This window comes from Cyprinus carpio, chromosome B19 (genome assembly GCF_018340385.1).
Source record: "Cyprinus carpio isolate SPL01 chromosome B19, ASM1834038v1, whole genome shotgun sequence".
In the NCBI taxonomy this organism is placed as follows: domain Eukaryota; kingdom Metazoa; phylum Chordata; class Actinopteri; order Cypriniformes; family Cyprinidae; genus Cyprinus; species Cyprinus carpio.
In genome coordinates this window covers 30765734-30793276 of record NC_056615.1, presented here as the reverse complement: position 1 = coordinate 30793276, position 27543 = coordinate 30765734, and the positions used below count along the sequence as shown (strand labels likewise).

The window sequence follows — 27543 nt, the reverse complement described above, 5'->3', positions numbered from 1 at the left end:
TCCGCTGATGGCTGTTCAATAAGACACAGGTTTCTTTTTCCTTTCCTTTCTTTTTTTGCATTTGCACTTTAACCCCTCCCCCTCCTGTGACATCACAGGCTCCGCCCCTCATCCTCTCCTGCACTGTGGATTGGTTCGTTGGTTGCTGATGGGATCATGTGATCATGGATCGTACAGAAATGGGAAGGATTGTGGGAAATGGGAAATCTGTCTCGCCGATGTGCCATATGGAGACAAAAGTGGAGAACAGCAGAGAACATTTACAAAAACATGTCATGATCATCACAAAATCAAAAGAGCAAAAGAAATTACATTTTGTATAAATAAAATAAAATATATGCTATACCATTTATGTACTATTATAATATTTGTAAATATTTTGAATTAGCTCTTGTTTTAATATTTTCAGTTTTCATTGCAAATTTTACATTTTAGTATTTTTATTAGTTTTTAGCTTTAATTTATTTTTTATTTCAGTTTTAGTAAGTTTAGTATTTCAAGTTAAACTTGTTATATTTTGGGAAAGTTGCCAAGGGAACATTAAGTTTTGGCTAATGTTTATATTTTATTTTATTTTGTTTAAGCTTATTTAATTTGCCATGTGCAACTTTTAATAGTTTGTTTTAGTTAAAAATAAACCCTGCAATAAAGCTAATTTTCTTTTTTTTTAATGTTGATTTTTTTATTTTCATTTAGTAGGTGCTTGTCATTTAAAAAAAAAAATTTATATTTAATTTATTTTTTGTTTTAGTAATTTCAGTACTTAAACTTAATTGAGTTGCTTGTCAAGGCAACGTTTATAATTAACGTTAAAGTTTTTCATCGAATATTTATATTTAACTTAATCTTTATTTCAATTAGCGAAAACATCTTTTAATAGTTTTAGCAGTAGTTTTAGTTAACAATAACAAAATGTATGTGTATTTTTGAAAATGTCAGGAAAATAAGCACATTTTTCTCAAAAAAAAATAAAATATTCAGTTCTACCAAAATGTGATTTCCTCTTTGTTTCTTTTGATTTTGTGATTAAAATGATCTGAACATGTTGTTGAGAAAATTGCAATTTTTGCTTTATTAAAGTCCATCAAGACTACAGCAGCAGTCAACATAATCTTTCTTTAAAGTAGAGATTTAATGAAGACTTGAACTAGTTGTTGACAGTCTTTGAGAATGTGAATGAGTCTCTGAAGCTGCTCCATGTTTTGCCCTCCGCCGAGCCTCAGTCCTGGCGTGGGCTCTGCTGACGAGCGTGTGGCTGTCCTCAGATCTGCTGGAGGAGACGGAGAAGCTGATGGCGGAGAAGGTGGAGGTGCAGCGTCAGGCGCAGAAGGAGAGCGGCGAGCTGCTGCAGCAGGTGAAGCAGCTGGAGGCGGAGCTGGAGGAGCAGGTGAGCCGTCTGCAGGAGCTGCAGGAGACGCACAGCACCGAGACGACCGACCCAACGGGGAGTGGGGGGTTGGGCCGAGCCCTGCGGCAGCAGATACAGGCCTTAGAGAAACAGCTGGAGAAGAACCGCAAGTTCATGGACGTGAGTCACTTCCTCTGAGTGCGTATCTCACAGTTCTGAGTAGGGATGTGCACGACGACTAATTTGACTGTCCTTTAAACTGAAGTCTAAAAGCAAGAAACCACCAAAAGATGCTAAGAAAAAAAACGTTGTGCATGCGTGTATAATAGCCTACATTTGAAATACTTAATCTATGAATCACACTGACAAACCCCTCAATGAATTCCGCTTAAATTAGGTCACAATTATGCCATACTCTTTCTTTCCTCACGTTATCATCAATTAATTTTAGGCAGTCGTTTAACCCCTTAACTGTCACCCCCATTTTTTAAAATAGGCATTAACGTGGACTATCCAAACTTAAATTGTTGTATTTTATGAACACTTTGAAATATAGACCTAAAGTTGGTCACTTTTTAAAGAAGAAAATTAAGCAGATTTTGGCAAAGTGGAATTTTTCAAAAAATTAAGTTATAGAAAAGTTTAATGTTTATGTCGTAAAGTACTTGTAAATAAAATGCGCTATATTGATTTAAATTTAATTTTATTTATTATAAATATTTTACATAACAGGTTTTTTTAACTCAAAAATTGGTATAAAATTAAAAAGCCTTGTGTCTAAATAAGTTATGTTCCAAATTTGAAGGCTGATATGAAAAAAAAACTTTGAGGTTCCTGTGAGATTGTCTTTAGGGCGTCATACCAACAAACAGCCCACTGGGAGCCATCAAAACTCCTTTGAAATTTTGTTTAATGGAATTTTTCCCCTAGATTTCTCTGTCGCAATTTTACTTCAATACTCAAAATAACCACCAAATATTGGAATCCTGAGACTTCAGACCTTTTCCAATGATATGTTTGGTTGCCAAGATTATAAAAGTTTTGATTCTAAAAGACCGTAATGCATTTTGTAAATTATGACACTTGACTCCGCCCCTAAAGGGGGAGGAGACCGCCATAAGATTTTAAAGTACCATTTCCATGGTACAACGCAATGTCCGATTTCAAAATAGTTTTCACAGGATGAATCATTGGGCTTCTAAGCTTTCAAATGATATATAATTTTGATGATTACTAAAAGATTTTATAGAGAAAAAGGGGGAGACAACAAAAAAAAAAAATAAAAAGAGCGCCAAGCGTCCCACAGGTGGGACGGTGACAGTTAAGGGGTTAAAAAAAAAATAATATAGAAGTGCACACACTCAACGTCAGCCAATGCTTATGCAGAACCATGAAAAAATCAATCAATAACCTGACAGAATTCTTCGTCTTCATATAACGTTTGCCAACATATTAAAACACAAGACAAAAACAATAGGGAATTCTGTCAAGGAATATCATTAAAACGGCTTTTTAAAAAATACTTCGTCATGTAGGCTTTATCATCTAAAAACAAAACGAACGGAAAGAAAGACAGAGTGTTTCTGTCCTTCTGTCCATCAGGAGCAGGCGGCGGACAGGGAGCATGAGCGAGACGTCTTTCAGCAGGAGATCCACAACCTGGAGCAGCAGCTGAAGAATCCCTCCAAAACACAGACAGGAAGTGACCGGCGGGACAGAGAGGTACGACACGCGATCGCTCGGCTAGTTTCACTCTCGCTTCTGTCAGAGCTGGAGTCTGATACCAGCTCAGAGTGATGATTTACACACACAACACCTCCAAACATCACAACAATATCTGTCTGAGATACAACTATTTGAAAATCTGGAATCTGAGGGAGCAAAAAAATCTAAATATTGAGAAAATCATCTTTAAAGTTGTTCAAATTAAGTTCTTAGCAATGCATATTACTATTCAAAAATTCAGTTTTAATATATTTCGGTAGGATTTACAAAATATCTTCATGGAACACGATCTGTACTTAATATCCTAATGATTTGTGGCATAAAAGAGAAATGTAGAATTGTGACCCGTTATACAATGTATTGTTGGCTATTGCTACAAATATACCTGTGACACTGATGACTGCTTCTGTGCTGCAGGGACACAGATACTCATGAAGTGTAGTTCGTAACACATTTTAATAACACATAATACCACATATTTCTGAGTTTGGTGACCGATGAACTGTCTGCCTGACCTCATCTCTGAATTAACACAACACAAAGTTTAAAGCTGCATGTTTACAGCACTGCAGGAAAAAAATTAAAAAAAAATGGAAAGAAAAATGGAAAATATAAAAATAAAAACTAATTCAGACTATTAATAAAAATGATAGTAGTGTACTATATATATATAGATGTGTATATATATATTTGTGTGTGTGTGTATATATATATATACACACAATGATCCATCATAGTTCTGCCTAATATTGTGCTGCAGTGTGATCAGCATGATGTTAAAATTGCTTTTACTCAGTAGATAACACATTAAAAGATGTTTTTCAGCGTCAGCATGTGCAGTAATAAAGACACATGAGCAGAATCACAGTCAGTTGCCAGGCAGCGACACACACACACACACACACACACACACAGCAACTCTCTCTCCTCTCTCTCACACACACACAACACACACACACACACACACACTCTCACTCTCTCTTTCACACACACACACACAACACACACACCTCACTCTCTCTTTCTCTCCCACACACAGACCACACACACACACGCACTCACACACACACCCACTCTCGTCTTTCTCTCCACACACACACACACACACACACACCCACTCTCTCTTTCTCTCCACACACACACACACACACACACGCACCACACACACACACACTCTCTGTCTCTCGCACACACCACTCTCTCTCTCTCCCCACACACACACACACACACACACACTCACACAGACAACACCCACTCTCTCTCTCTCTCAACACACTCACACACAGACACACACACACACAGACACACTCACTCACACACACACACCTCTCTCTCTCTCTTTCTCTCCACACACTCACACAGACACACCCACTCTCTCTCTCTCACGCACACACACACACACACACTCTCTCTCTCGCTCACAAACCCACTCTCTCTCTCTGTCTCTGTCTCAGGCCACACACACACACGCACACAACACACAACACACACACACACAGCACACTCACTCAAGACACACCCACTCTCTCTCTCTCTCCACACACACACACACACACACACACACACACACTCTCTGACGTCATCTCCGTGTGTGTGTGTGTCAGGTGCAGGAGCTGAGCGCGGCGCTGCAGGAGAAGGCAGACTGGTGCAGTGAGCTGCTGATCAAACCGTAAGACAGACGAAGAGATATATACGCTAGAAACACGATGTAAATCAACACGAGCACACACTCATGCACAGGGTCAGTGTGTGTGTTTCTGCTGGTGACGCAGAGCTAACGCTGTGTTCGTCGAGCACAGCTAGCTCGCTGCTGTGCTGAGAGAGTGTGTGTGTGTGTGTGTGTGAGAGAGTGTGTGTGAGTGAGAGAGAGTGTGTGGAGAGTGTGTGTGTGTGTGTGTGTGTGCAGCAGTTCAGCGTCACGTCTCTGCTTTGATGCTCATATTGTGCTTCGGTCTGTGTGTGCTGTAATATTAAACATATACATGTGAATAATTAGAGAAACTATCTATTATTCATACTTATTTATCATATCATGAGCAGTTTTAGCGTGTTTCTGGCGGTCACAGCACACGCTCAACATGCTAAAAACATGATTTGGAAAATGCTGTTTTTCACATTGACCTTGAGATCTTAAAAGGCAATATACAAATAAATATTTATTATTGTTAACTTGTTAAACTTTTTTATTTTTGTCTTTAATTTTTTAAAAAATATTTTTGTAATTTTTTTTTTTTTAACTTTTTATTTTGATTACTATTATTATATTGTCATCATTATTTTGTTTTCTTGTTCAGCTTTTATATTTTGAGTATTATTGTTTTGTCATTCAACTTTTTTTGAAAAATAAAATATCATTAATTTACCATTAATTTTTTTTTGAATTTTCTAATTGATATTTTGTCATTCAACATTTTTAATATTATTATTTATATATCCATTCATTTTTTTTGCCATTGATTTTGTTGTTAGACTTATTTAGAATATTAATATTATTATTACCATCATTATTAATATTATTATTTCTATTATTATTATTATTATTATTATTTTGTTGTTAGACTTATTTAGAATATTAATATTATTATTACCATCATTATTATTTTGTCATTCAACTTATTGAACACAATGAAGCAGTCGGCTGTGTGTGTGTGTTTCACGTGTGTGTGTGTGTGTGTGTGTGTGTGTGTGTGTGTGTGTGTGTGTGTGTGTGTGTGTGTGTGTGTGTGTGTGTGTGTGTGTGTGTGTGTGTGTGTGCAGGTTGAGGAGGTCCAGCATGTGTCTATGGCGAGCAGAGCAGACGTCACACTGGAAGCACAGCTGCAGACAGAGAGAGAGGCTCTGGACAGGAAGGAGAAAGAGGTACTTCCTGTCACCTTACACATTCCAGCAACTCCAACAGAACTGGGTTGTGAAGATCTCGTGTGTATCCAGATGCGGTTTTATGACTTAGTTCTGTGTAGTGTTGTAGGGATCACGAATTTAAATCTACATCTAAAGACAACTAATCATCAAACAAAACCGGTTTAAAAGCATCAGAACAGTATTTTTGTGTCAGAACGCATCACTACTGTCGTTACTCATAACTCATGTTACGCTTTGGACACTCAACACATCCCATAATAACTCCGTTACGACGGCCTCGAGTCTGTGGTAACAGCGACTATTACCCATGGTAACAACAACTACAATTACGGGTAGTGTACAGTAGAGCATCACTGCAAAATCCTCAAACAGGTTATGGTTAAAAATCAGTTTCTGTGTTAAGAAAAAAAATATAAAAAATCTTTTAATATTTAAATATAACAATATTTCAATATAAAAAATATTTTCATATTTTTTCCCCCATAGTAATTTTTCAAGCATTTGAAAAAAAGAATGTTTAACAAACATAACATTTTTAATTTTTCAAAAGAAATCTGTTTTTTTTTCAAGCTCTTATATATATACATATATATATATATATATATATATATATATATATTTTTTTTTGTATTCCATGTTTCTAAAACAATTTATTAAAAGTCTACTAAAAACTACATTTTAGGGCCCTATGAAATCCATTCAGTATTTTGTCCCCCAAATTCAGTTTTTATTTTTCACATTATTTTTATTTTTAACATGTCATTCTAATGTTTAAAATTAATTTAGTAAACAATCATAAAAGCATGTCTAATTAATTGAAATCCTAAAACATATACAGTTTAACAATAATTAAATAAATGTGTTGTATTACATTAAGTTGTTCCTCCCAAATTCTGTTTTATTACCATTTATAGCTAAAAAGCATGTTTAATCAATTAAATTCAGAAAACGTTGACAATATAATTTTTTTTTTTTTTTTTACAAAAATAGGGCCCTATGAAATGCTTAGTTGTCCGTTTCTGTATGATTTAATACAAATGTATTATCAAAAACGGTAGTATTCAAATTAAGGCATAAAACATTGCCATTTAATTAATCTTTTAAAAATGTAAATTAAAAAATTGAGCTGCTTGAGTTTTATTGTTTAAATAAAACGTGTATATAAATGTGATATTTCTTTTCTTTTTTTCTTTTTTTTTTTTTTTACTTTATTTTTATACAAGAAATACTTATTACTAATTACTTTCTAAATCCTATATCAAAGTTAATGACAGATACAAAGATAGACATGAAACAGTTCTTAATTCTTTCAAAATAAATAATAGATAAACTGTACATTAATTATTCTGGTCACAACTTTAGATTAGGGTCAAACTATTAAACTATGACGTTTGGCCTCAATATACTCATAATTACTGCTGATTAAGTACTTAGTAAAGTAGTTGTAAAGTTTAAGATCTGGGTAGGAGGTTTAAGGATTTAGAATAAGATCTTTCAGAGTTAAGACATTAATTTGTTTTATTTTACGTCCGAATAAACAGCCCAGTAATATTTATGCTAATAAACAACTAGTTAATAGAGAACTGGACACTAAAGTATTACCAGTAACTCACCAGAGTATTTAAAGTGAGAAGAGTACATAAAAACATGCATTTTAAGGTTAGACTTTAAATTGTGATGTATTGTATTGTGTATAAATATTCTACAGTCTAAACACAGCATTAAGTTCAATTACATGAGGAGTGACTGTAAATTTTTCAAAAGAAAATCTGTTTTTTTTTTTTTCAAGCTCTTATATATATATATATATATATATATATATATATATATATATATTTTTTTTTTTTTCTGTATTCCATGTTTCTAAAACAATTTATTAAAAGTCTACTAAAAACTACATTTTAGGGCCCTATGAAATCCATTCAGTATTTTGTCCCCAACAAAACTTGACTCAACCCACAAACCGGACTTACAAATTCAGTTTTTATTTTTCACATTATTTTTATTTTTAACATTTCATTCTAATGTTTAAATTACATTTAGTAACAATCAAAAAGCATGTCTAATTAATTGAAATCCTAAAACATATACAGTTTAACAATAATTAAATAAATCTGTTTATTAATTAAGTTTTCCCCCCAAATTCTGTTTTATTACCATTTATAGCTAAAAAGCATGTTTAATCAATTAAATTCAGAAAACGACAAAAATAGGGCCCTATGAAATGCTTAGGCGCTTTCTGTATTATTTAATACAAATGTATTTTCAAAAACAGTATTAAAAAATAAAACAAAAAAATTTAAAAAATCTATCAAAAATATAAATAAAAAAAAATAAAAAAAACAAAAAACTTAAATTAATCATTTAAAAATTTAAATTAAAAAAGAAATACTTATTACTAATTACTTTCTAAATCCTTTATCAAAGTTAATATTTCTTTTCTTTCTTTCTTTTTTATTTTACTTTGTTTTTATAAAAGAAATACTTATTACTAATTACTTTCTAAATCCTTTATCAAAGTTAATGACAGATACAAAGCTTTACACAAGAAACAGTTATTAATTTTTTTTCAAATTCAAATAATATACTAATCTACTAACTTAATTATTTGCGCGTCACACTTCCTAGATTCGGGTCAACACTATTAAACTATGACGCGATTCCCCTCGCTCTCACTATACTCTATAATCACTTTACTGCTGATTAAGACTTATTGTACAAGTTGTTGGTATGATAGTTTCAGATCTGGGTTATTTAGGATTAAGGATTTAGAACCTAAGAGTTCTTTCAGGAGTAAGACATTAATTTGTGTGTTTTTCTGGTTGACAATAAAACAGCCGTAATATTTATGCTAATAAACAATAGTTAATAGAGCACGCTGGACACTCTAAAGTATTACCAGGACTCACCAGAGTATTTAAAGTGAGAGACAACTCCATAAAAAAACCAAGAGATTAATAAAGTACTTATAAATATTCTACAGTCTATACACAGCATTAAGTTCAATTACACAATAAGATTACTGTATAAAATAACAAAAAAAAAAAGATCCACGTTAAATATAAAAAAAAAGTACCTCTCCTCATGATTTGTAATATAGTTTCTATAGATGGAAAGAGATCACTCCAAATGTGATGTGTGTTAAAAAGCGTTAGGTAGGTCTTCGAGAGACCTGGAAATAGATCACCTCCAAATGTGTGTGTGTGACAAAAGCGTTAGGTGTGCGGATCTCGAACTGCAGCGCTCCTTGTGTGTGTGCAGACAGATGGTGAATCGGGAGGAGCAGCTGGAAGCAGTTTCGTGAGTATGCTGTAGAACAAGATCGAGGGAGGGTGACATCAGCTCCACATGCAGCTGGAGATCCAGAGGAAGGAGATCAGCGTCCATCAGCAGGACCTGCAGGATCAGGCCCGGCTCGCTCAGGTCCGGAGCGCTACTGATTCCCATTCTGCTTATCAAGTGCCATCCTTATCCGTTCTAATGTGGTTAAGTCAAGCAAAGTTGTGACTCTGGAGCAGAATAGCAGACATAAGCAGCACAGATACATTTGTAGCAATAGCCAACAATTCTATGCCAAAAATCATTATTATAAAGCGGATAGTTCCGGTCCTTGATTCTGATTGGCTGAGCCGCATTTGAAACTGTTGTAAATGACTCTACAAAGTAACATACACTTTGTTTACGTCTGTGTGTTGCTCGGCAACCACAGCTGTTTCTGAGGAACTACATTGTTTGGTGGAAGAATACTGTGTTTTTAATTAATATCTTTACACGTTATTATTTTGCTCTGTTTTTATTTGGTGAAACCTTACGAGTATATGGAATAACCTTTATAAAAGCAATAATCCCCAAGAAGCCGTGTTTTAAAACATCTCATAACAAACAACATCCAACAACTTCCATAAGCTCACTTAAATTCACTTATTGCGTCATAATACTATAGGATATTAATTCAAGATCATTGGTTCCATGAAGATATTTAGTTAATTTCCTACCCTAAATTATAATCAAAACTTAATGCTTGATTAGTCAATGCATTGCTAAGACGTCATTAGACACCTTTAAGATGATGTCTCACTTTTAGATTTTTAATCACATGAATTCCAGATTTTCCAAATATTGTCCTCCTAACAAACCATACATCAATGGAAACCTTATGTGTTCAGCTTTCAGATGATGCATAAATCCCAATTTCAGGAAATTGACCCTTACGACTGGTTTTGTGCTCCAGGGTCACATGTTTCATGTTGACTTGAATCTGAATCAGAGTGTGAGTGTCAAACAGAGCTCTTCTGGACGCTAATCTTAGCTAAATCGCCTCCCGACAGAGACACGACTGTCCTAAATTCAGAGTCATGTGATGATGTGTAACTCTTAAGGTCCTGGAGGAGAAGGACAGGCAGATAGCCTCCTTAACGATCACTCGTTTAAGCAACATCACAAGGGAACAGACCCATAGAAAGAGTAAAGACGTAGACATATGGGTTGAAACCGGCGCTTGTCGTCGCGGATACACTATATGATTAGTCCTCAGCGGTCTAACGAGGACTAATACACTATATGTGTGTGTTTTCGTCTGTCTGGTTGGGTGCACCTCATTCTTCTGCACTTGTGTTTTGCATCTTATTTTTAAGCAACATGGTGAAAATGCATGGCTTCTGTTTAAAGAGTGTGACTGAGTGCTAGTTCTTTAAACATTATGTGTTTTCTGTTATTCAGAAGCAAACTTTTTGATTGAATGGATCGCTGCCTCATAGCCTGTGGGATTGATTCGTGTTTGCTTTCTCCGCTATCGTTTGTTTTGTGTGGCTTAGTGTTTGTTCTGCAGCGTGTGTTTTACTTAATTCATCTCATAGCCTCCTGGTGGAAGGACAGTTTTGACCAAAAGGAAGATTACTCGCCCAAAAACCCAATGTTTGATTGTGGAAATGAAATTAGTGGGATTGTTCACAGCTGCGCTTTTCCACACAGTGTACAGTGAACCAGACATAAAAAGTGCCCCTACGTATTTATTATACAAAGTCCAATCATGCCTGCATCAGTGTTAACATTATAATCACTTATTTATCTTTTTTTTAATTAATATTTTTATAGTTTAAATTTTCATTTTAATCTTAGTTACAGTCAATTTGTGTGATTTTGTCATTTTATTAGTCTGTTTATTTTTTAAATGTCTGTATAGGTTTTATTCATTTTTATTTAAATTTTAGTTTTACTTATTATAGCACACCAAGTTAAACTAAAGGAAAACGAGAAAGTTGCACTTGTAATGTCGCTAAAATTTTCATGTCTCTTTGGAACTACGGTTCCTGTAGTATTCACGTATGAAAGAGAGCAGCATATTGTGTAATCATATTCGTTTTTTTCACCTGAAAAATCATAACTGGTTGATATTCACAACTATTTAGATTTGCATAAAAGAGTCGTGAGGAATTTATTGCAGCAACTGATATTGAGTCAGAGGGTTTTTTCACAAGCTTAAAATTGGCCTCAGAATCCTAATCTTAAATGTTGTTGTGATTTTAACTAGATATCTGTTCAGTATTTTAAAGGAATGCATCGTCAAAAATAGATAGTTTGTCATCATTTCCTCACATTCATGTTGTTCCAACCTTAATATTATTTATTTTTATGAATGCAAAGAATGTCTGAGCTTGTTCTCCTATGATGAAACGTGTAATTGTTTTATACTCCTGATACCATAATAATTCTATGAACTCGGCTCTATATTCCTCCTAGTTGTGAATTCAGAACCATGGACTCTTCGTTATTCCTAGAATAGGTGTGTGTGTTTATATTATATATATATATATCATCTATATTAGATGTAATATGTACATATAGTATATGCATATATATGGAATTTATAAAGTGATGCCTGAATAGTTCAGCAAACCAAAAAGAATATTCACCATCTTTTTCTTGCCAGTGTCAAGGGTTTAACCAATAAACCATGTGAAACAAGAAAAGTGTAAATTGGCTTTTGATTACATTTTAAAAATAGTTAAATAATTGGGTTTAAATTGCTGAAAAAACCCACCTTCAGAGTTCAATTTAATATATTGGTTTTTATAACAGTTTTGATATTATTAAGGACATTATTAATAGAAATTAATATATTATGAAATTGTTAAAGATTACATTAATTTATTAGACATTCTTTTTAATAATTAAATGTAATTAAACATAAAAGGAATCCAGAAACACGAAAATGTAACAAAGAATTTGGGATAATAGAAAAAAAATGTTTGGAGGGGGGGTATTTTGCGTAACAAAACAATAATAATCAAAATATTTCAGTAGGGCTCTAACAAATGTAAGTTTTTGTACAGTTTAATAGTTTCTAATAAATTGTAAAAAAATTTAAATTTAAATAAATCAAATTCTTCTTTATTACTAAAAAAAAACAAACAAAAGGAAACCTGAAAAAAATCTAATAAATAAATTGGTGTGTCTCAGTTTTAGTGCTTTGGTGCATCACACACGCACTTAACATTGCTTTTGGCTTTTCTTTTTGAATCTTCAGTAGAAAGTGATAAAATAAAGCAATCACTTTAAATTGAAATGTGAAACCTGCAGCTCAGACATTTGCCCAGATTCATCTCTATAAAATCAATACTGGGTTGGAACAACTACTGCTAAAGGAGTTTCATTCTTGGTGACGATTGAAGAATAGTCTGAGATTAAACCCAAAGGGAATTAGAAGGCAGAAGGACGAGGTTCTGCGTGATTGGCCCACACGCTCTGAAGAAAAAACAAGATTCTCCGCGAGATGGAGGCGCAGCAGGTTGAGTGTCTGCGTAGCGGCAGGAGCGTCTGAAGAGGAACAGCGAGGAGATTTGGAGCAGTCTCAAACGCCGGCATCGAGCAGCTTCCAGCAGGAGCGGTCACACATCGAGCACAAGCAGCATCAGGAACGAGAGCGACGAGATGAATCGAGGATGGGAGGAGCTCTGCGGGAGAACGACGGCTGCGCTGGGTGTGCAGGCTCAGTGCAGAGGCCTGGAGGAGAGCGCAGGGTCACGGGTCTCGAGCTTGAGTCGGCGGGTGGAGGAGCTGGAGACCAGCGTGGAGGAGAAGGACTCGGAGCTGCGCGCATGCAGGTTAGTGTTCATCACAGCAAACAAAACTTGACTAACCCACAAACAGGACTAAGACTACATTACAAAAATTGACAGGTTGAAGGTGGAACAAGTGCAAACGACGCCGCGCTCTGTATCGCTAAAGTGTCTCATCTGGAGGATAAACCATGGAGAAGGTGGCGCTGTTCTGGTCATCAAGCACCACTGGAAGCCGTCCAACGCAAACCAAGAGGCTCCACTCCGAGGCCCACGCAGGAGAAGCTTGGCCTCAGTGCTCAGCTGCGGTCTGATGGCCTCACGGCGCAGGACGGAGCCTCCACAGGGAATCTGCTGCTGTACCTATGATGAAAGCGTGTATTGTTTTATCAAAGAATGTCTGAGCTTGTTCTTCCTATGATGAAAGTGTGTTTTGTTTTATACTCCTGATACCATAATAATTCATATGACTCGTGCTCTATATTCCTCCTGAAGTCATGTGATCAATGAACCATGGACTCTTCAGTTATTCAGAGGAATGGTGTGTGTGTGTATATATATATATATATATATATATATATGTATATGTATATGTACATATATGTATATGCATATATATGGAATATTTAATAAGTGATGACTGAATATTTCAGCAACCAAAAAGAATATTCACCATATTTTTCTTCCATGTTTCAATTTTAACCATAAACCATTTAACCATAAAATTGTTACATTTTCTTTTGATTACATTTTAAAGTGTTAAATAATTTGTTTAAAATTTCTGAAAAAAACCCACTTCATAGTTCAATTTAATAATATTTTTTTATAATAACAGGTTTGATATTATTAATACATTATTAATATAAATTAATATATTATGAAATTGTTAAAGATTAAATTAAATTTATTAGACATGCTTTTTAATTATTAAAATGTAATTAAACTATTAAAAAGGAATCCAGAAACACTAAAATGTAAAAAAGAATTTGGGATAAATATAAAAAAAAATTTTGGAGGGGGGGGGATTTTGCTTAAAAAACAATAATAATAAAATATTTCAGTAGGGCTCTAAAAATGTAATTTTTGTTACATTTTTAATAGTTTCTAATAAAGCTTTTTGATTACTTAAATTTAACCAAAAGGAAAAGCAGTTACTAAATTAGCCATGATAAAATAAAAAAAATCTAATAAATAAATTGGAATGTGTCTCAGTTTTAGTGCTTTGGTGCATCACTACACAGCACTTAACATTGCTTTTGGCTTTTCTTTTTGAATCTTGTCAGTATAAAGTGATAAAATAAAGCAATCAGCTTTAATTGAAGGTGAAACAGCAGCTCAGACATTTGACAAGATATCATCTCTATAAAATAATACTGGGTTGGAACGACTAATGCTAAAGGATTTTCATTCTTGGGTGAACGATTGAAGAATGCTCTGAGATTAAACCCAAAAGAGGGCGAGGCGACTCTTCTCTGAGCTCCGTGTTGGTCTGCAGGGGCGGTGGAGGAGAAGGGACGGTGAGGTTCCTGCGTGAGCTGGGCGCGGAGTGGAGTGTCTCTTGGAGGCGAGCAGGAGCGCGCCACACGAGGAAGAGAGGAGCCGGAGAACAAGATGAGGGAGGTGAATCAGCTCCGCTTATGCAGCTTTGGGAGGATCCAGAGAAGCCAGAGACGAAGCCGTCCAACAGCAGGACCGTATGGATCAGGCCCGCCCCGCTTCAAAACCGAGCTTACCGGGATTCTCATCTGCTGACATCAAGTGCCATCCTGTATCTGGTTCTCGAACGTGGCGAAAGTCGCTAAAGCTGTGGACTTGGGAGCACAGTGCCAGTTTCCGCAAAGGCACAGATTACATTTAGGCAATGCCGCGCCGCACCACATACAGTTTGATAGTTCCGGTCCTTGATTCTGATTGGCTGAGCCGCATTTGAAACTGTTTAAAGACTCTACAAAGTAACAACACTTTGTTACTTCTGTTTTGTGCTCGGCAACCACAGCTGGTTTCTGATGAACTCATTGTTTGGTTGAAGAATACTGTTTTTATTAATATCGTTACACTTTAATTTGTTGTTTTTTATTTGGTGAAACTTAACTACGTATATGGAATAACCGTTTTATAAAAGCAATAATCACCCAGTTTTGTAAGTTTCCTACAGTGAATTTATAACAGCTCGTACCTAACAACGTCCCTTAGCTGTTATAAATTCACTTCTTGGGGCTTATTGCTTTAGGATATTAAGTAAAGATCATGTTCCATGAAGATATTTTGTAAGTTTCCTACCGTAAATATATCAAAACTTAATATTTGATTAGTAATATGCATTGCTAAGAACTTAATTTGGACAACTTTAAAGATGATTTTCTCAGTATTTAGATTTTTTTGCTCCCTCAGATTCCAGATTTTCCAAATATCATCCTATCATAACAAACCATACATCAAAGGAAACCTTATGTATTCAGCTTTCAGGCGATGCATAAATCCCAATTTCAGGAAATTGACCCTTACGACTGGTTTTGTGCTCCAGGGTCACATGTTTCATGTTGACTTGAATCTGAATCAGAGTGTGAGTGTCAAACAGAGCTCTTCTGGACGCTAATCTTAGCTAAATCGCCTCCCGACAGACAAGACTGTCCTAAATTCAGAGTCATGTGATGATGTTTAACTCTTGAAGGTCTTGGAGGAGAAGGACAGGCAGATAGCCGTCCTTAACGAGCAGCTCGTTAAGCATCAGCACACGGGAACAGACCCAGAGAAAGAGGTAAAGACGTATACATATGTGTGGAAACACGGCTGTCGGCGCGTGATGCACTCACATGCATATAGCAGCAGCCGTGTGTGTGTGTGTGTTTCGTCTGTCTGGTTTGGTGCATCTCATGTCTTCTGCCAGCTTGTGTTTGCATCTTATTTTTAGCAACATGGTGAAATGCATGAGCTTCTGTTTAAAGAGTGTGAACTGAGTGCATTCTTTAAACAGGATTTGTTTGCAGTTATTCAGAGCAAACTTTGATTGAATGGAGTCGCCTGCCTCAGATCCTGTGGATTGATTCGTTTGCTCCTCCGCTCGTTGTTTTGATGTGGTTTGGTGTTTGTTCTGCAGTGTGTTTTACTTTAATTCATCTCATAGCCTCCTGGTGGAAGGGACAGTTTGACCAAAAAGGAAAACTACTCGCCCAAAACCCATGTTTTGATTGTGGAAAATGAAATGAGATGTTTAGTGGGATGTTCACGCTGCTCTTTTCCACACAGTGGAAGTGAAATCGCATAAAAAGTGCCATAATTTTATTATAAAAATAGTCCAATAATGCATGCATCAGTGTTACATTAGTATCATTTATTTTTTTTAATTAATATTTTTATATTTTAATTTTTCATTTTAATTTTAGTTACAGTAAATTTATGAGCTTTTGTCATTTTATTAGTCTATTTATTTTTTTAAATGTCTATATAGGTTTTATTCATTTTTATTTCAATTTTAGTTTTACTTATTATAGTACACCAAGTTAAACTAAAGGAAAACGAGAAATTGTTGCCTTGGAAATTAACTAGAATTTCATGTCTTCTGTGACTACGGGTCACTGTATATCTCCCTGTATAAAACATGAGAAACTAAAAATTGTTTAAGATCACATAATATTTATATTAACATAAAAAATTACTTAAACGGTTGATGATGACAGAATATTTATATTTGCATAAAATATTCCTTGAGGAATTTATTGCAGCACTGATATATTTGAGTCAGAGGGTGTTTTCACAGCTAAAAAAAACTTTAAAAAAGTGCCTCAGATTCCTAAATCTTACAGTCTGTTGTGATTTTAACTAGATATCTGTTCAGTATTTTAAAGGAATGCATCATCAAAAATAGATATTTTGTCATCATTTCCTCACATTCATGTTGTTCCAACCTTATATTATTTTCTTTTTTAATGAAATGCAAAGAATGTCTGAGCTTGTTCTTCCTATGATGAAAGCGTGTATTGTTTTATACCCTGCTGATACCGCATAATAATTTCATATGACTTCTTGCTCTATATTTCCTCGCTGACGATCATGTGATCAATGAACCATGGACATCTTTTTCTTATTCAGTAGTGAATGTTGGTGTGTGTCAGGTATATATATTAATGAGTAAATATTTTCAGTAACCAAAAAGAATATTCCTCATATTTTCTTTGTGATTACAGTTCCTGAATTTAATCCATAAACGTGCCAAAATTTTCAAAAGGGAATTTGTTACATTTTCTTTCTTTTGATTACATTTAACCATAAAGTGTTAATTAATTACTAGTTCCAAAATTTCTTAAAAAAAAAAAAAACACTTCATAGTTCAATTTAAAAATTATTTTTTATATTTTAAATAACAGGTTTAATATTAATTAATTGCAATTATTAATATTAAGGTAATATATTATTAAATTGATAAAGATTAAATTAAATTTATTAGACATGTTTTTTTAATTATTTAAAGGTGAGCATTAAACTATTAAAAAGGAATCCAGAAACATTAAAATGTAAAAAAGAATTTGGGGGGGGGGGGATTTAAATTTTGCATAAAAAACTATAATAATAAAATATTTCAGTAAGGCTCTAAAAATTAAATTTTTGTTACATTTTTAATACTTTCTAATAAATTGTTGTTAAATTGTAAGTTTAATGAATTCAATTGCTTTTTGATTACTTTAATTTAATTTAACCAAAAGGAAACCTGAAAAAAATCTAATAAATAAATTGGAATGTGTCTCAGTTTTAGTGCTTTGGTGCATCACTACACAGCACTTAACATTGCTTTTTGCTTTTCTTTTTGAATCTTGTCAGTATAAAGTGATAAAATAAAGCGATCAGCTTTAATTGATGGTGAAACAGCAGCTCAGACATTTGACTAGATATAATCTTTATAAAATAATACTGGGTTGGAACGACTAATGCTAAAGGATTTTCATTCTTGGGTGAACGATTGAAGAATACTCTGAGATTAAACCCAAAGGGAATGAGAGGCGACTCTTCTCTGAGCTCACGTGTTGGTCTGCAGGCGGTGGAGGAGAAGGACGAGGTTCTGCGTGTGCTGGAGGCACAGGTGGAGTGTCTGCGGAGCGAGCAGGAGCGTCTGAAGAGGAACAACGAGGAGGAGGTGGAGCAGCTCAACGCCGTCATCGAGAAGCTCCAGCAGGAGCTGTCACACATCGAGCACAAGCAGCCTCAGGACGAGAGCGACGAGATGAAGCAGAGGATGGAGGAGGCTCTGCGGGAGAAGACGGCTGCGCTGGTGGTGCTGCAGGCTCAGGTGCAGGCGCTGGAGGAGAGCGCAACACCACTCACGAGCCTGAGTCTGCAGGAGCAGGAGACCAACACCAACGAGAAGGACAACGGACCCGCACCCACGCACATTAATGTTAATCACAACAAAACAAAAACAAAACTTAACTAACACACTAACCCACAAACAGGACTAAGACTACATTACAAAAATTGACAGGTTGAAGGTGGAACAAGTGCAAGCGGACGCCGACGCTCTGTACGCTAAAGTGGCTCAGCTGGAGGAGAAACTCAGGGAGAAGGTGGCCGCTGTTCTGGTCAGTCAAGCACAACTGGAAGCCGTCCAGATGCAAACCAAAGAGCTCCACGCCGAGGCCCACGCAGGAGAAGCCATGGGCCTCAGTGCGCAGCTGCGGTCGGAGGGCCTCACGGCGCAGGACGGAGCCTCCACAGGGAATCTGCTGACGGAGAAGCTGAAGGAGCTGGAGGAGGGTCTGAGCGGGACACAAAATGAACAAGAACCTCATAAGCAGCTCTTAAGAGGATCTGATGAAGAACTAAAGGAGTACAACACTAATTAACCACCTACTAAACAAAAACAGAACCAAACCAGAACAACACAAACCCATCACACACTGGTGCGTCACTCTTATATTCAGACTGTTAACTAGGACAAACTCTGGTTTTACTAATAAAAAATGTGATTGCAGTTAAAATAAAAGGCTCCGGGTTTATTGTGTTAGTTTGTAGGGCTGCACAATTAGGCCAAAAATGTTGTTTGTATATCAATATAGTGGTCAACCGATATATTGTCATGACCGATATTATCGGCCGATATTTGTCATTTTTGATTATCTGCATCAGCCGATAAGTTTTTATATTTGGCCGATCAATTGGACTTTTATTATGACAGCACCTAAAACACAAGAGCTCCCTTTCATCATCATTATTAGTTTACTTTATTTGGTTTAGTTCATTTTTTTATTAGCTTCGTCAAATAATTGAATGACAAATGCTATAATACTGTTTCATATGTTGTCTCAAAGTTACTATCTTTTAAATAATAATTAAATCATTAGGAGAATGTATTATTTAAGTTTTTTATTTAAAACATTAAATAATAGTCTTTAAATTCATAAAGTGATATCATGTCACTTAATTAAAATGTTTTATATTGATCAACCACAAAATATGACTTTAAAATAATAGTTTTTAGTATCATTATTTTACTTATTATTATTATTATTATTATTATTATTATTTCTAAATGCATGAAATTAAATCTGAAATATTACTGTTGTAATATATATATATATATATATATATATTTTTATTATTTATTTATTATTTTAGACAGTGAGATTACAATATTTATGGCTGTCTTAATTTATATTCTTCATTTTTCGAAAGTCAAACCACAGAGCTTTTATTTTGGCATATATTTCTTTAATTAAATCACAGCCTTTTATAGTTCCACTGAGCCAAGTGATGATTTTGGTTTTATTTTGATGAATCGTGTGTTTGAGATCATCTGAAGAGATTCTGTCTGTCCGCAGGTGTCCGGTGAGGCCAGTCAGTCGCTGTCAGAGCTGCTGCAGGAGGTCAAAGGTCAAGCTGCGTCCACTAAAGAGGAGCTGAACTGCTACAGAGAACTGAGCCACAAGCTTCAGGAGGAGATCGAGGTACAAACGCCTCATTCACGCTGCTTTATGTTCATATGCAGTAACGGTGAGGTCATAAAAGAAGGAAGTTGTGTAGAAGTGCTTTTGTTCCTGAACAGCAGAAGAACTAAGAACACAGCATGTTTAAAATGAGTCAAAAATGTGTGTCTGGGTGGATCAGGTAGCTATGTTTCCATCCCAAAATAGGATCTAAACTTGTGTGCAAAACCTGGAATATCACATAAAACAATTTGCGAGTAAAAGCACTGTTTCCATCCAACAGTTGAGGGGCAAAGAGGAAACAAAATCATACACTTCCTGATAAATGTCGCACTTAAATACTTTAAATACTTTGATGACCAGGACATTTGCTCAGGCATTTTAGAGAATGAGCGATCGAAAATATATAGATTTGCTGTGAATGAGATCGGTCACGCTTGATTAGTCCAGGTTTTCCCCGTCCCACATGTGCACCAAGTCAACATGGACCTTTTTTTGATGCGAATGGTGGAATTTTATTCGGTCAAATGTGTTTCCATCTAGTTTTAGGCACATTTATTCTCATCGGATAAAAGTTTTATTCTACTCAATTCTACTCATAAGTTTGTGATTGTGCATTTTTTTTTAGAATTTATGTGCATCTTGCGTTTCCTCCAGCGTTAATTCTTCTTTTTCAAAAGTCGCAAACCACAGAGCTTTATTTTGGCATAATTTCTTTAATTAAATCACAGCGTTTTTAAAGTTCCACTGATACAAGTGATGATTTTGGTTTTATTTTGACGAATTCGTTGTGTTTGAGATCATCTGAAGAGATTCTGTCTGTCCGCAGGTGTCCGGTGAGGCCAGTCAGTCGCTGTCTGAGCTGCTGCAGGAGGTCAAAGGTCAAGTCTGCGTCCACTAAAGAGGAGCTGAACTGCTACAGAGAACTGAGCCACAAGCTTCAGGAGGAGATCGAGGTACAAACTCCTCATTCACACTGCTTTATGTTCATATGCAGTAACGGTGAGGGCATAAAGAAGGAAGTTGTATAGATGCTTTTGTTCCTGAACAGCAGAAGAACTAAGAAGAAGAGTAAAATGAGTCAAAACCTGTGTCTGGGTGGATCAGTAGCTATGTTTCCATCCAAAAATATGATCTAAACTTGTGCGCAAAACTGGAATATCACATAAAACATTTGCGAATAAAGCACTGTTTCCATCCAACGAGTCAAAGAGAACAAAATCATCACTTCCTGATAAACTCGCACTTAAATACTTTGATGACAGACTTTGCTCAGGCATTTCAGAACGAGCATAGAAATATATAGATGATGTGAATGAGATCGGTCCGCTGGTCAGTCAGGTTTTCTCGTCCCATTGCACAAGTCACATGACTTTTTAATGCGAATGGTGGAATTTATTCGGTTTCCATCATAGTTTATGGACATTTATTCTTATCGGATAAAAAGTTTATTCTACTCAATTCTACGCATAAGTTTGTGATGTGCATTTTTTTAGAATTTATGTGCATCTTGGCGTTTCCTTCCAGCGTTCATGCGATATTCCAAAATGCACATAAAAACAGGTGGATGGAAACATAGCTAGTGTTGTTTTAGTATCATACTGTTATAGTTTGAATTAGTTTTTATTTTATATTTTAGTTAAAGTTTTAGTCATTTTGTCATGTTTTTTTTATTTAATAAAAAAAAAATTCTTTATAGTTTGTTCATTTTTATTTCAATTTTAGTTATTTTAGTACTTAAAGTTGAACTAAATGAAAATTAGACATTTTTATTTCACAAACTAACTGAAATTGAGTTTTTAGATGATATTTTATTTTAAATTTTAAGTAGCTTTTTTATTGTTTTAGTTTCTAGTTAATTTTTGTTAATGCTTGTAGGGCTGCACAATTTTTATTATGATTATTATTGTGAAATAAAAAATAAGAAATGTTACTATTGCAGTATTTTATATATTGTAAGTTTATTTAGGAGAAATTAGGAAAATATATATATTTATTTTTTTAGTAACAGAAATATTTTTATGGTTTCAGTTTTATTTAAAAAACAAACAACAGTGTTTAAAAAACATCACATTGGTTTAAGAGAGTTTAAACTCATGTCTTCAGAAGGTTCTGCAGAGCTGAAGGTGCTACACACCTGGGTTTCCTTCAGAGCTAAACATGTGATGTTTTTAAACTTGTTTGGTTTTTAGTGTCTGTGAATCTCAGATTCCTGTTTTCTGCTGTTTCTTCATCAGATGAAGGAGAGCACGATCACGCAGCTCCAGACGGCCCTCAATCAGGTAGAGGATTAAACTACTAAATTTAGCAACTTATCAGATTATCCTAGCAACATCTTCTTCCAAATGCACTTAGCAACACATTTATCCATTATCCGCTGAAACCCTGTAAACTGAAAATGCAAAATACAATGCGTTATAAAAAAAAAACAGTGGAAAAATCAATACAGAAAAATCCTTCATATTAACAGTAGATTGTGCACTATTTTTACACACTTTTCTTAGAGTGTAGCATACTAACTACTAACACACTGGTTAAAGGTATAATTGTTCAGAATGTGTAGTACTTGTTTACTCGCTAATAAATAAAAACTTGTGAAAAAATGTGTAGGTTTTCAGTAATTTAATGCATTTAAAAAGTTATTTATATTTTAATATTATATTATGCATTTGTTACTTTATGAACAGATCTAAATGAACACATGTAAAATGTATCTGATGCAGTGACACAATGTTGCGTCGTGATTACGTGATGATGACATCACAGCATCTCTTAGCAACGAATCAACCTTTAAATGACCTCCGCTCAGCGCTACACCTTCACTTCCTGTTCCTCTGCGCAGGTCTCGGCAAGCACGCGTGAAGGGGACGCTGCAGAGACGGCTCAGCTCCTCCAGGAGCTGCAGGAGGTCAGAGGTCAAGCGAGCAGCAGACTGCAGGAGCTGGAGAGCAGCAGGGATCAGAGCAGCAGACTGCAGGAGCTGCTGCAGGTCTCTAGTGTTTCACTGCACACTCGCTTCACTTCAGATGCTCATCCAGATTAAAACCAAATCACCATATTATCAGATTACAAAGGCTGTGATTTAATTTAGTAAATATATGAGGATTTCCATCCAAATGAAAGTTTGTGTTTCCATAATAAATGTGTGTGTGTGATGTGTATATTTACACACACATTCATGAATAAATATATATATATATATATATATATATATATATATATAGATATATATATATATATATATATTATAAATATAATTATATATATTACAAATTTTTTAAAATATATATATGCATGTATGTGTATGTATATGAATAAATATTCAAAGTACACACATATTATGGAAACACAAACTTTGATTTTGGATGTGATTAATCGTGATTAATCATTTTGACAGCACTATATATTATACATTATATCATTTTTAGAATATTATTAATAAGTAGTATTATATGTAAATTGATATGTAATTACAAAATTTAGGCAAAGCACAGGAAACATGATTTTATTTTAAGTCTTTTTTTTTTAAACTAAAATCTCATTTTAAATTGCAGAAGCAAATTTTAGAATTTTTTCTAAAAAAAAATTGAATAGTTTAAACTATTTTTATATGTTCCGTTTTTTCTTTCTTTTTTTTGTTTGCATATTTCTTTTGTGTGGTTTTTGTCATTTTTAATTTGTGTGTGTGTATTAGAGAGTGTGTGTGTGTGTGTGTGTGTGTGTGTTAATTTTTATTTCAGTTTGAGTACATCACATTAAACTAACAAAATTTAGGAATGTTGCCTTGGCAACTAAATGATATAAAATAAATAATTATAAAAAATATTTAATTTTTTCACTTTATTTAATTTCAAGGAAAGGAATTTTTAATGTTTTAGTTTTAATTCTTATTATCAGAAATTATTTCAGTAATTATTTATAACAAAATCAGTATAACTCATTTCTTAATTTTCAATGTTTCTCAGAAAAGTCAAATTTTTCTCCTGAATGGTGCAGCTTTAGTCTGAGAGCTGTTGCTGTTGTTGTTTCTGTGCAGGAGAGAGAGATGAGCATCGCTCTGCTGAAGGATCAGCTGCACAGGGTCAGTGTCCTCCGCCGGATCTCCACACGTCTGATGGGACGCTCGCTGTGACCTTTAACCTCTGCTGCTTTCTCCACAGGCCTCACAGGAGGGCGATCAGTCCACGGCGGCGCTGCTGCAGGAGCTGCAGGAGGTCAAAGGTCAAGCGGCCGCCACCAGAGAGGAGCTGAGGAGCTTCCAGGAGCGCAGCCTCAAACTGCAGGAGGAGATCGAGGTACTTCCTGTCCACTTCTAGCTGAGCTTCCTGTCTGCTTCCCCCTAGTGCTTGATGTGATTGTTTTAGAGTTTCCAAATATTTTACTGTACATAAAAGTCTTTAAATAGTCAAAACATGGATATAAATGTTCAGGAACCCGTCTTCTAAAGTATGTTGTTAAATTTTGTTAATTTTATTTTTCTAAATTTAAGAAGAGAGTTTAAATCTCTATACATTTTTTTATTTATTTTAATTTTACATTAATGATATAATTAACTTTACGAAGTATTTGAAATATTTTAATTTTAAGTTAATGATTATATAAATTGTATATTATATAATATAAATATATATATTTTTTAGTAATAATATTAGTTTTTATTTTTAAATTATTTTATTTTATGTTTTATGATTTAATTGATATTTTTAGTAAGTGCTTCCTTTTGATTTGCATTAATTAAAACATATTTCATTTTAATTTTACATTTTTATTATTTAATTACTTTTTTGTAAGTGTCTTTTTCCATAGGTTTGGGTTATTTATTTTAATGTACATCAATAATTAAATAAATAATATCATCGCACATTTATATTTGAAATTTTTTTTTTTTACTAAAAAAAATAAACTACTTTTTCCATCCATTATTTAATTCATTCATTAATTAAATGTTTCATTTAAATTTTCTATTATGATCTTATTACGTTTTAAGTTTTCTATTTAATTTCTACTTTTTTATTTTAAACATATTATATTATTATTTATTATATTAATTATTTATTATGTATTATAAATTATTAAATTATTTATTTTTAAATTAATTACTATAATTTCACATTTTATAATTTTAATTAATTTTAGTACACGATTGTGTGGAGTGACAGCAGCAAAATAATGCACAGAACTAAAGAATCAAAGCTGAGCTTAGCTAAACCGTCAGTCCAGATCCTTCACAGATATATAAAGCTCTCGCTCCCCCATCACAGAGACGCATCCATCAATCACTCAGAAGAACAAACAAAATTCAGCACCACAACACCTCTTCCAAAAAAACCAACGAGCAACCCAACCCAAAATAAAAAAAAAGAAAACACAGAGAACAACATATGATGGACAGAAGCACAAGAGAAGAGCCGTCTGCTCCTGACAGGAGCTCCTCGTGTGCGCAGACGGAGCTGCAGGAGATGATGCTGGGATACGAGGAGAAGATCGCACAGATGCAGGAGCTGCATGCGGCTGAGATCCTGGACATGGAGGCCAGACACATCTCTGAGAGCGAGAGCCTGCGGAGAGAGAGCCAGCAGCTGGAGGACGAGTGTCGAGCGCTGAGAGACGCCATCCACACACTCCGGAGCTCACAGGTCAGATATCTGCGGTTCATTCATGTTTCACAGACAGGACTGAGACTAAACCAGGACTAACACATAGTTCAAATACCACATTTAATCATTTTTCATAAACATGCCTAGTGTGCATCTTGAGACAAGACAAAGGCACTAATGTATTTAAGATCAGTCAGTGCAAGTTTCTTTCAGTTGAAACAGCTCAGACTAGACTTATATTTTAGTCTGGGACTAGTCTCAAGCCTGGTCTTTATTGAGATACTACATTTCTATTTTAAAATTATTTAATTATCGTAATTTTGCATTTTTATTATTTAATTCATTTGATATTTATTAATAATATTTTTTATTTATTTATTTATTTTTTTAAATATTTGTATCGATTTTTTATATTTTCTGTTTTCATTTTAAATTTATTTAGTTTTAGTAATTTTTTTTTAAAATTATTTTTTTATCATTTTTCATCTTTTTATGTCTTTTATGGAAGAATTAGAAATGTTGCATTGACTAGTTTTTATTAATTTTTATTAGTTTTTTATTTATATATATATATACTATATATATATATATTATATATATATATATATATATATATATATATATATATATATATATATATATATATATATATTATTATTATTATTATTTATTATTATTATTTATTATTATTATTATTATTATATTATATATATTTTTTTTTTTTTTTTTTTTTATTTCTGTTTGTTATTTTAGTATATCAAGTTAAACTAAATGAAAATGTGAAATGTTGCCTTGACAACTAGCTAAAATAAGTTTTATGTATATTTTATTTTATTTCAGTTAATGTTTAGTTTAAACTAACAAAACCAAGCAAAGCAAAAGTTTAGTTCCAACCAGAGAAAATGTTTCTGTGGTGTAAGTTTGCTTTAATAACCCTGATGTTACTTCAGAGTCACAAAGCTGGTGGAGGGACGATTAAAAATGCTTTTTTACTTTGTTACATGTGTAAAAAATCTAAATTTAACATGCATGAAAATAGTCATTTTATTTTGTTTTAAATAGCATGCACTAATGAATAATTCACAATAAAACCAGAAACATATCTTAAGATAATAAAGTCAGTTTTGAAATTCTTCTTTAAAGTTGCTGTGGCTGTATAGTGTGTGATATCAGATGATTGTTTTCCTCAGGCTCCGTCAGTGAGGTCTGAACGTCCAGCCGTCTCTCCGTTTAAAGATGAATACGCCAGTGGTGAGAGATTTATCATTACTACAAATATAGATGTTTGTTTTATGTTATGTCTCATGAACAGTAATGTTTAAAAATTTAGGTTCAGTAAACTTTAAAATATTTTTTGCTTTTTTGCTCTCCAAGGCTGCATTTATTTAATGAATAATACAGTTAAAAATGTGAAATATTATTATAATGTAAAACAGCTGTTTTCTCTGTGAATCTCTGTTAAACTGTAATGTATTTCTGTGATGCACAGCTGTATTTTCAGCATCATTACTCCAGTCTTCAGTGTCACATGATCTTCAGAAATCATTCTAATATCCTGATTTATTATCAGAGCTGAAACTGTTCTGCTGCTTCAGATTTGATACACTTTTTCAGGATTCTTTGATGAATAAAAAGTTAAAAAGAGTGTTTATTTAAAATATAAATCTTTTCTAACATTATACACTTTAAAGAAATTAAAACTTTTATTCAGCAGTCATTTGTTAAATTGTGTCGAAAGGCACAATATGTAAGATTTTGTTTATTAAAATATCCAAAAACCACTAGAACAGTGTTATATATTTTGCTGACTTGTGTACTTACATTAACCCAAGTGTTTAGAAGAATGTTTACATCCAGAGAAATAAGCAGTTTTAACTAGTGACACGGACCGTTTGTGTCTGACACTGACGTCATAACCCCTCGATTTCCGGTTGTGTTTTGTATAAAACATGGAAACAGCAAAGATGCTTTAAAATGTTGTGTGTTTTAATAGACCGGTGATAACTGCACAGAGTAGCATTATAACAGAACAAAATTAC

The 27543-nt window shown here is 34.0% G+C and overlaps 1 protein-coding gene and 1 long non-coding RNA gene across 2 annotated transcripts in view; both read left to right on the top strand.

Annotated features, from left to right (window-relative positions):
• The window catches only part of LOC109111100 (A-kinase anchor protein 9-like), a 112314-nt gene that overhangs the window by 62818 nt on the left and 21953 nt on the right, over positions 1–27543 (top strand). Inside the window, exons 17-31 of the mRNA XM_042746015.1 lie at positions 1266–1528; positions 2951–3070; positions 4678–4742; positions 12642–13038; positions 13114–13352; positions 14489–14687; positions 15665–15751; positions 17954–18372; positions 18467–18811; positions 20737–20863; positions 22145–22189; positions 22750–22896; positions 23944–23988; positions 24068–24202; positions 25352–25543. Of these exons, the coding sequence (XP_042601949.1) occupies positions 1266–1528; positions 2951–3070; positions 4678–4742; positions 12642–13038; positions 13114–13352; positions 14489–14687; positions 15665–15751; positions 17954–18372; positions 18467–18811; positions 20737–20863; positions 22145–22189; positions 22750–22896; positions 23944–23988; positions 24068–24202; positions 25352–25543 (2825 nt within the window). The remainder of the gene's footprint in view (positions 1–1265; positions 1529–2950; positions 3071–4677; positions 4743–12641; positions 13039–13113; positions 13353–14488; positions 14688–15664; positions 15752–17953; positions 18373–18466; positions 18812–20736; positions 20864–22144; positions 22190–22749; positions 22897–23943; positions 23989–24067; positions 24203–25351; positions 25544–27543) is intronic.
• LOC122140821 lies at positions 4787–9262 on the top strand. The gene is made up of 3 exons (XR_006157397.1): positions 4787–4814; positions 5831–5932; positions 9201–9262. It is a non-coding gene; the product is annotated as an uncharacterized LOC122140821 (long non-coding RNA).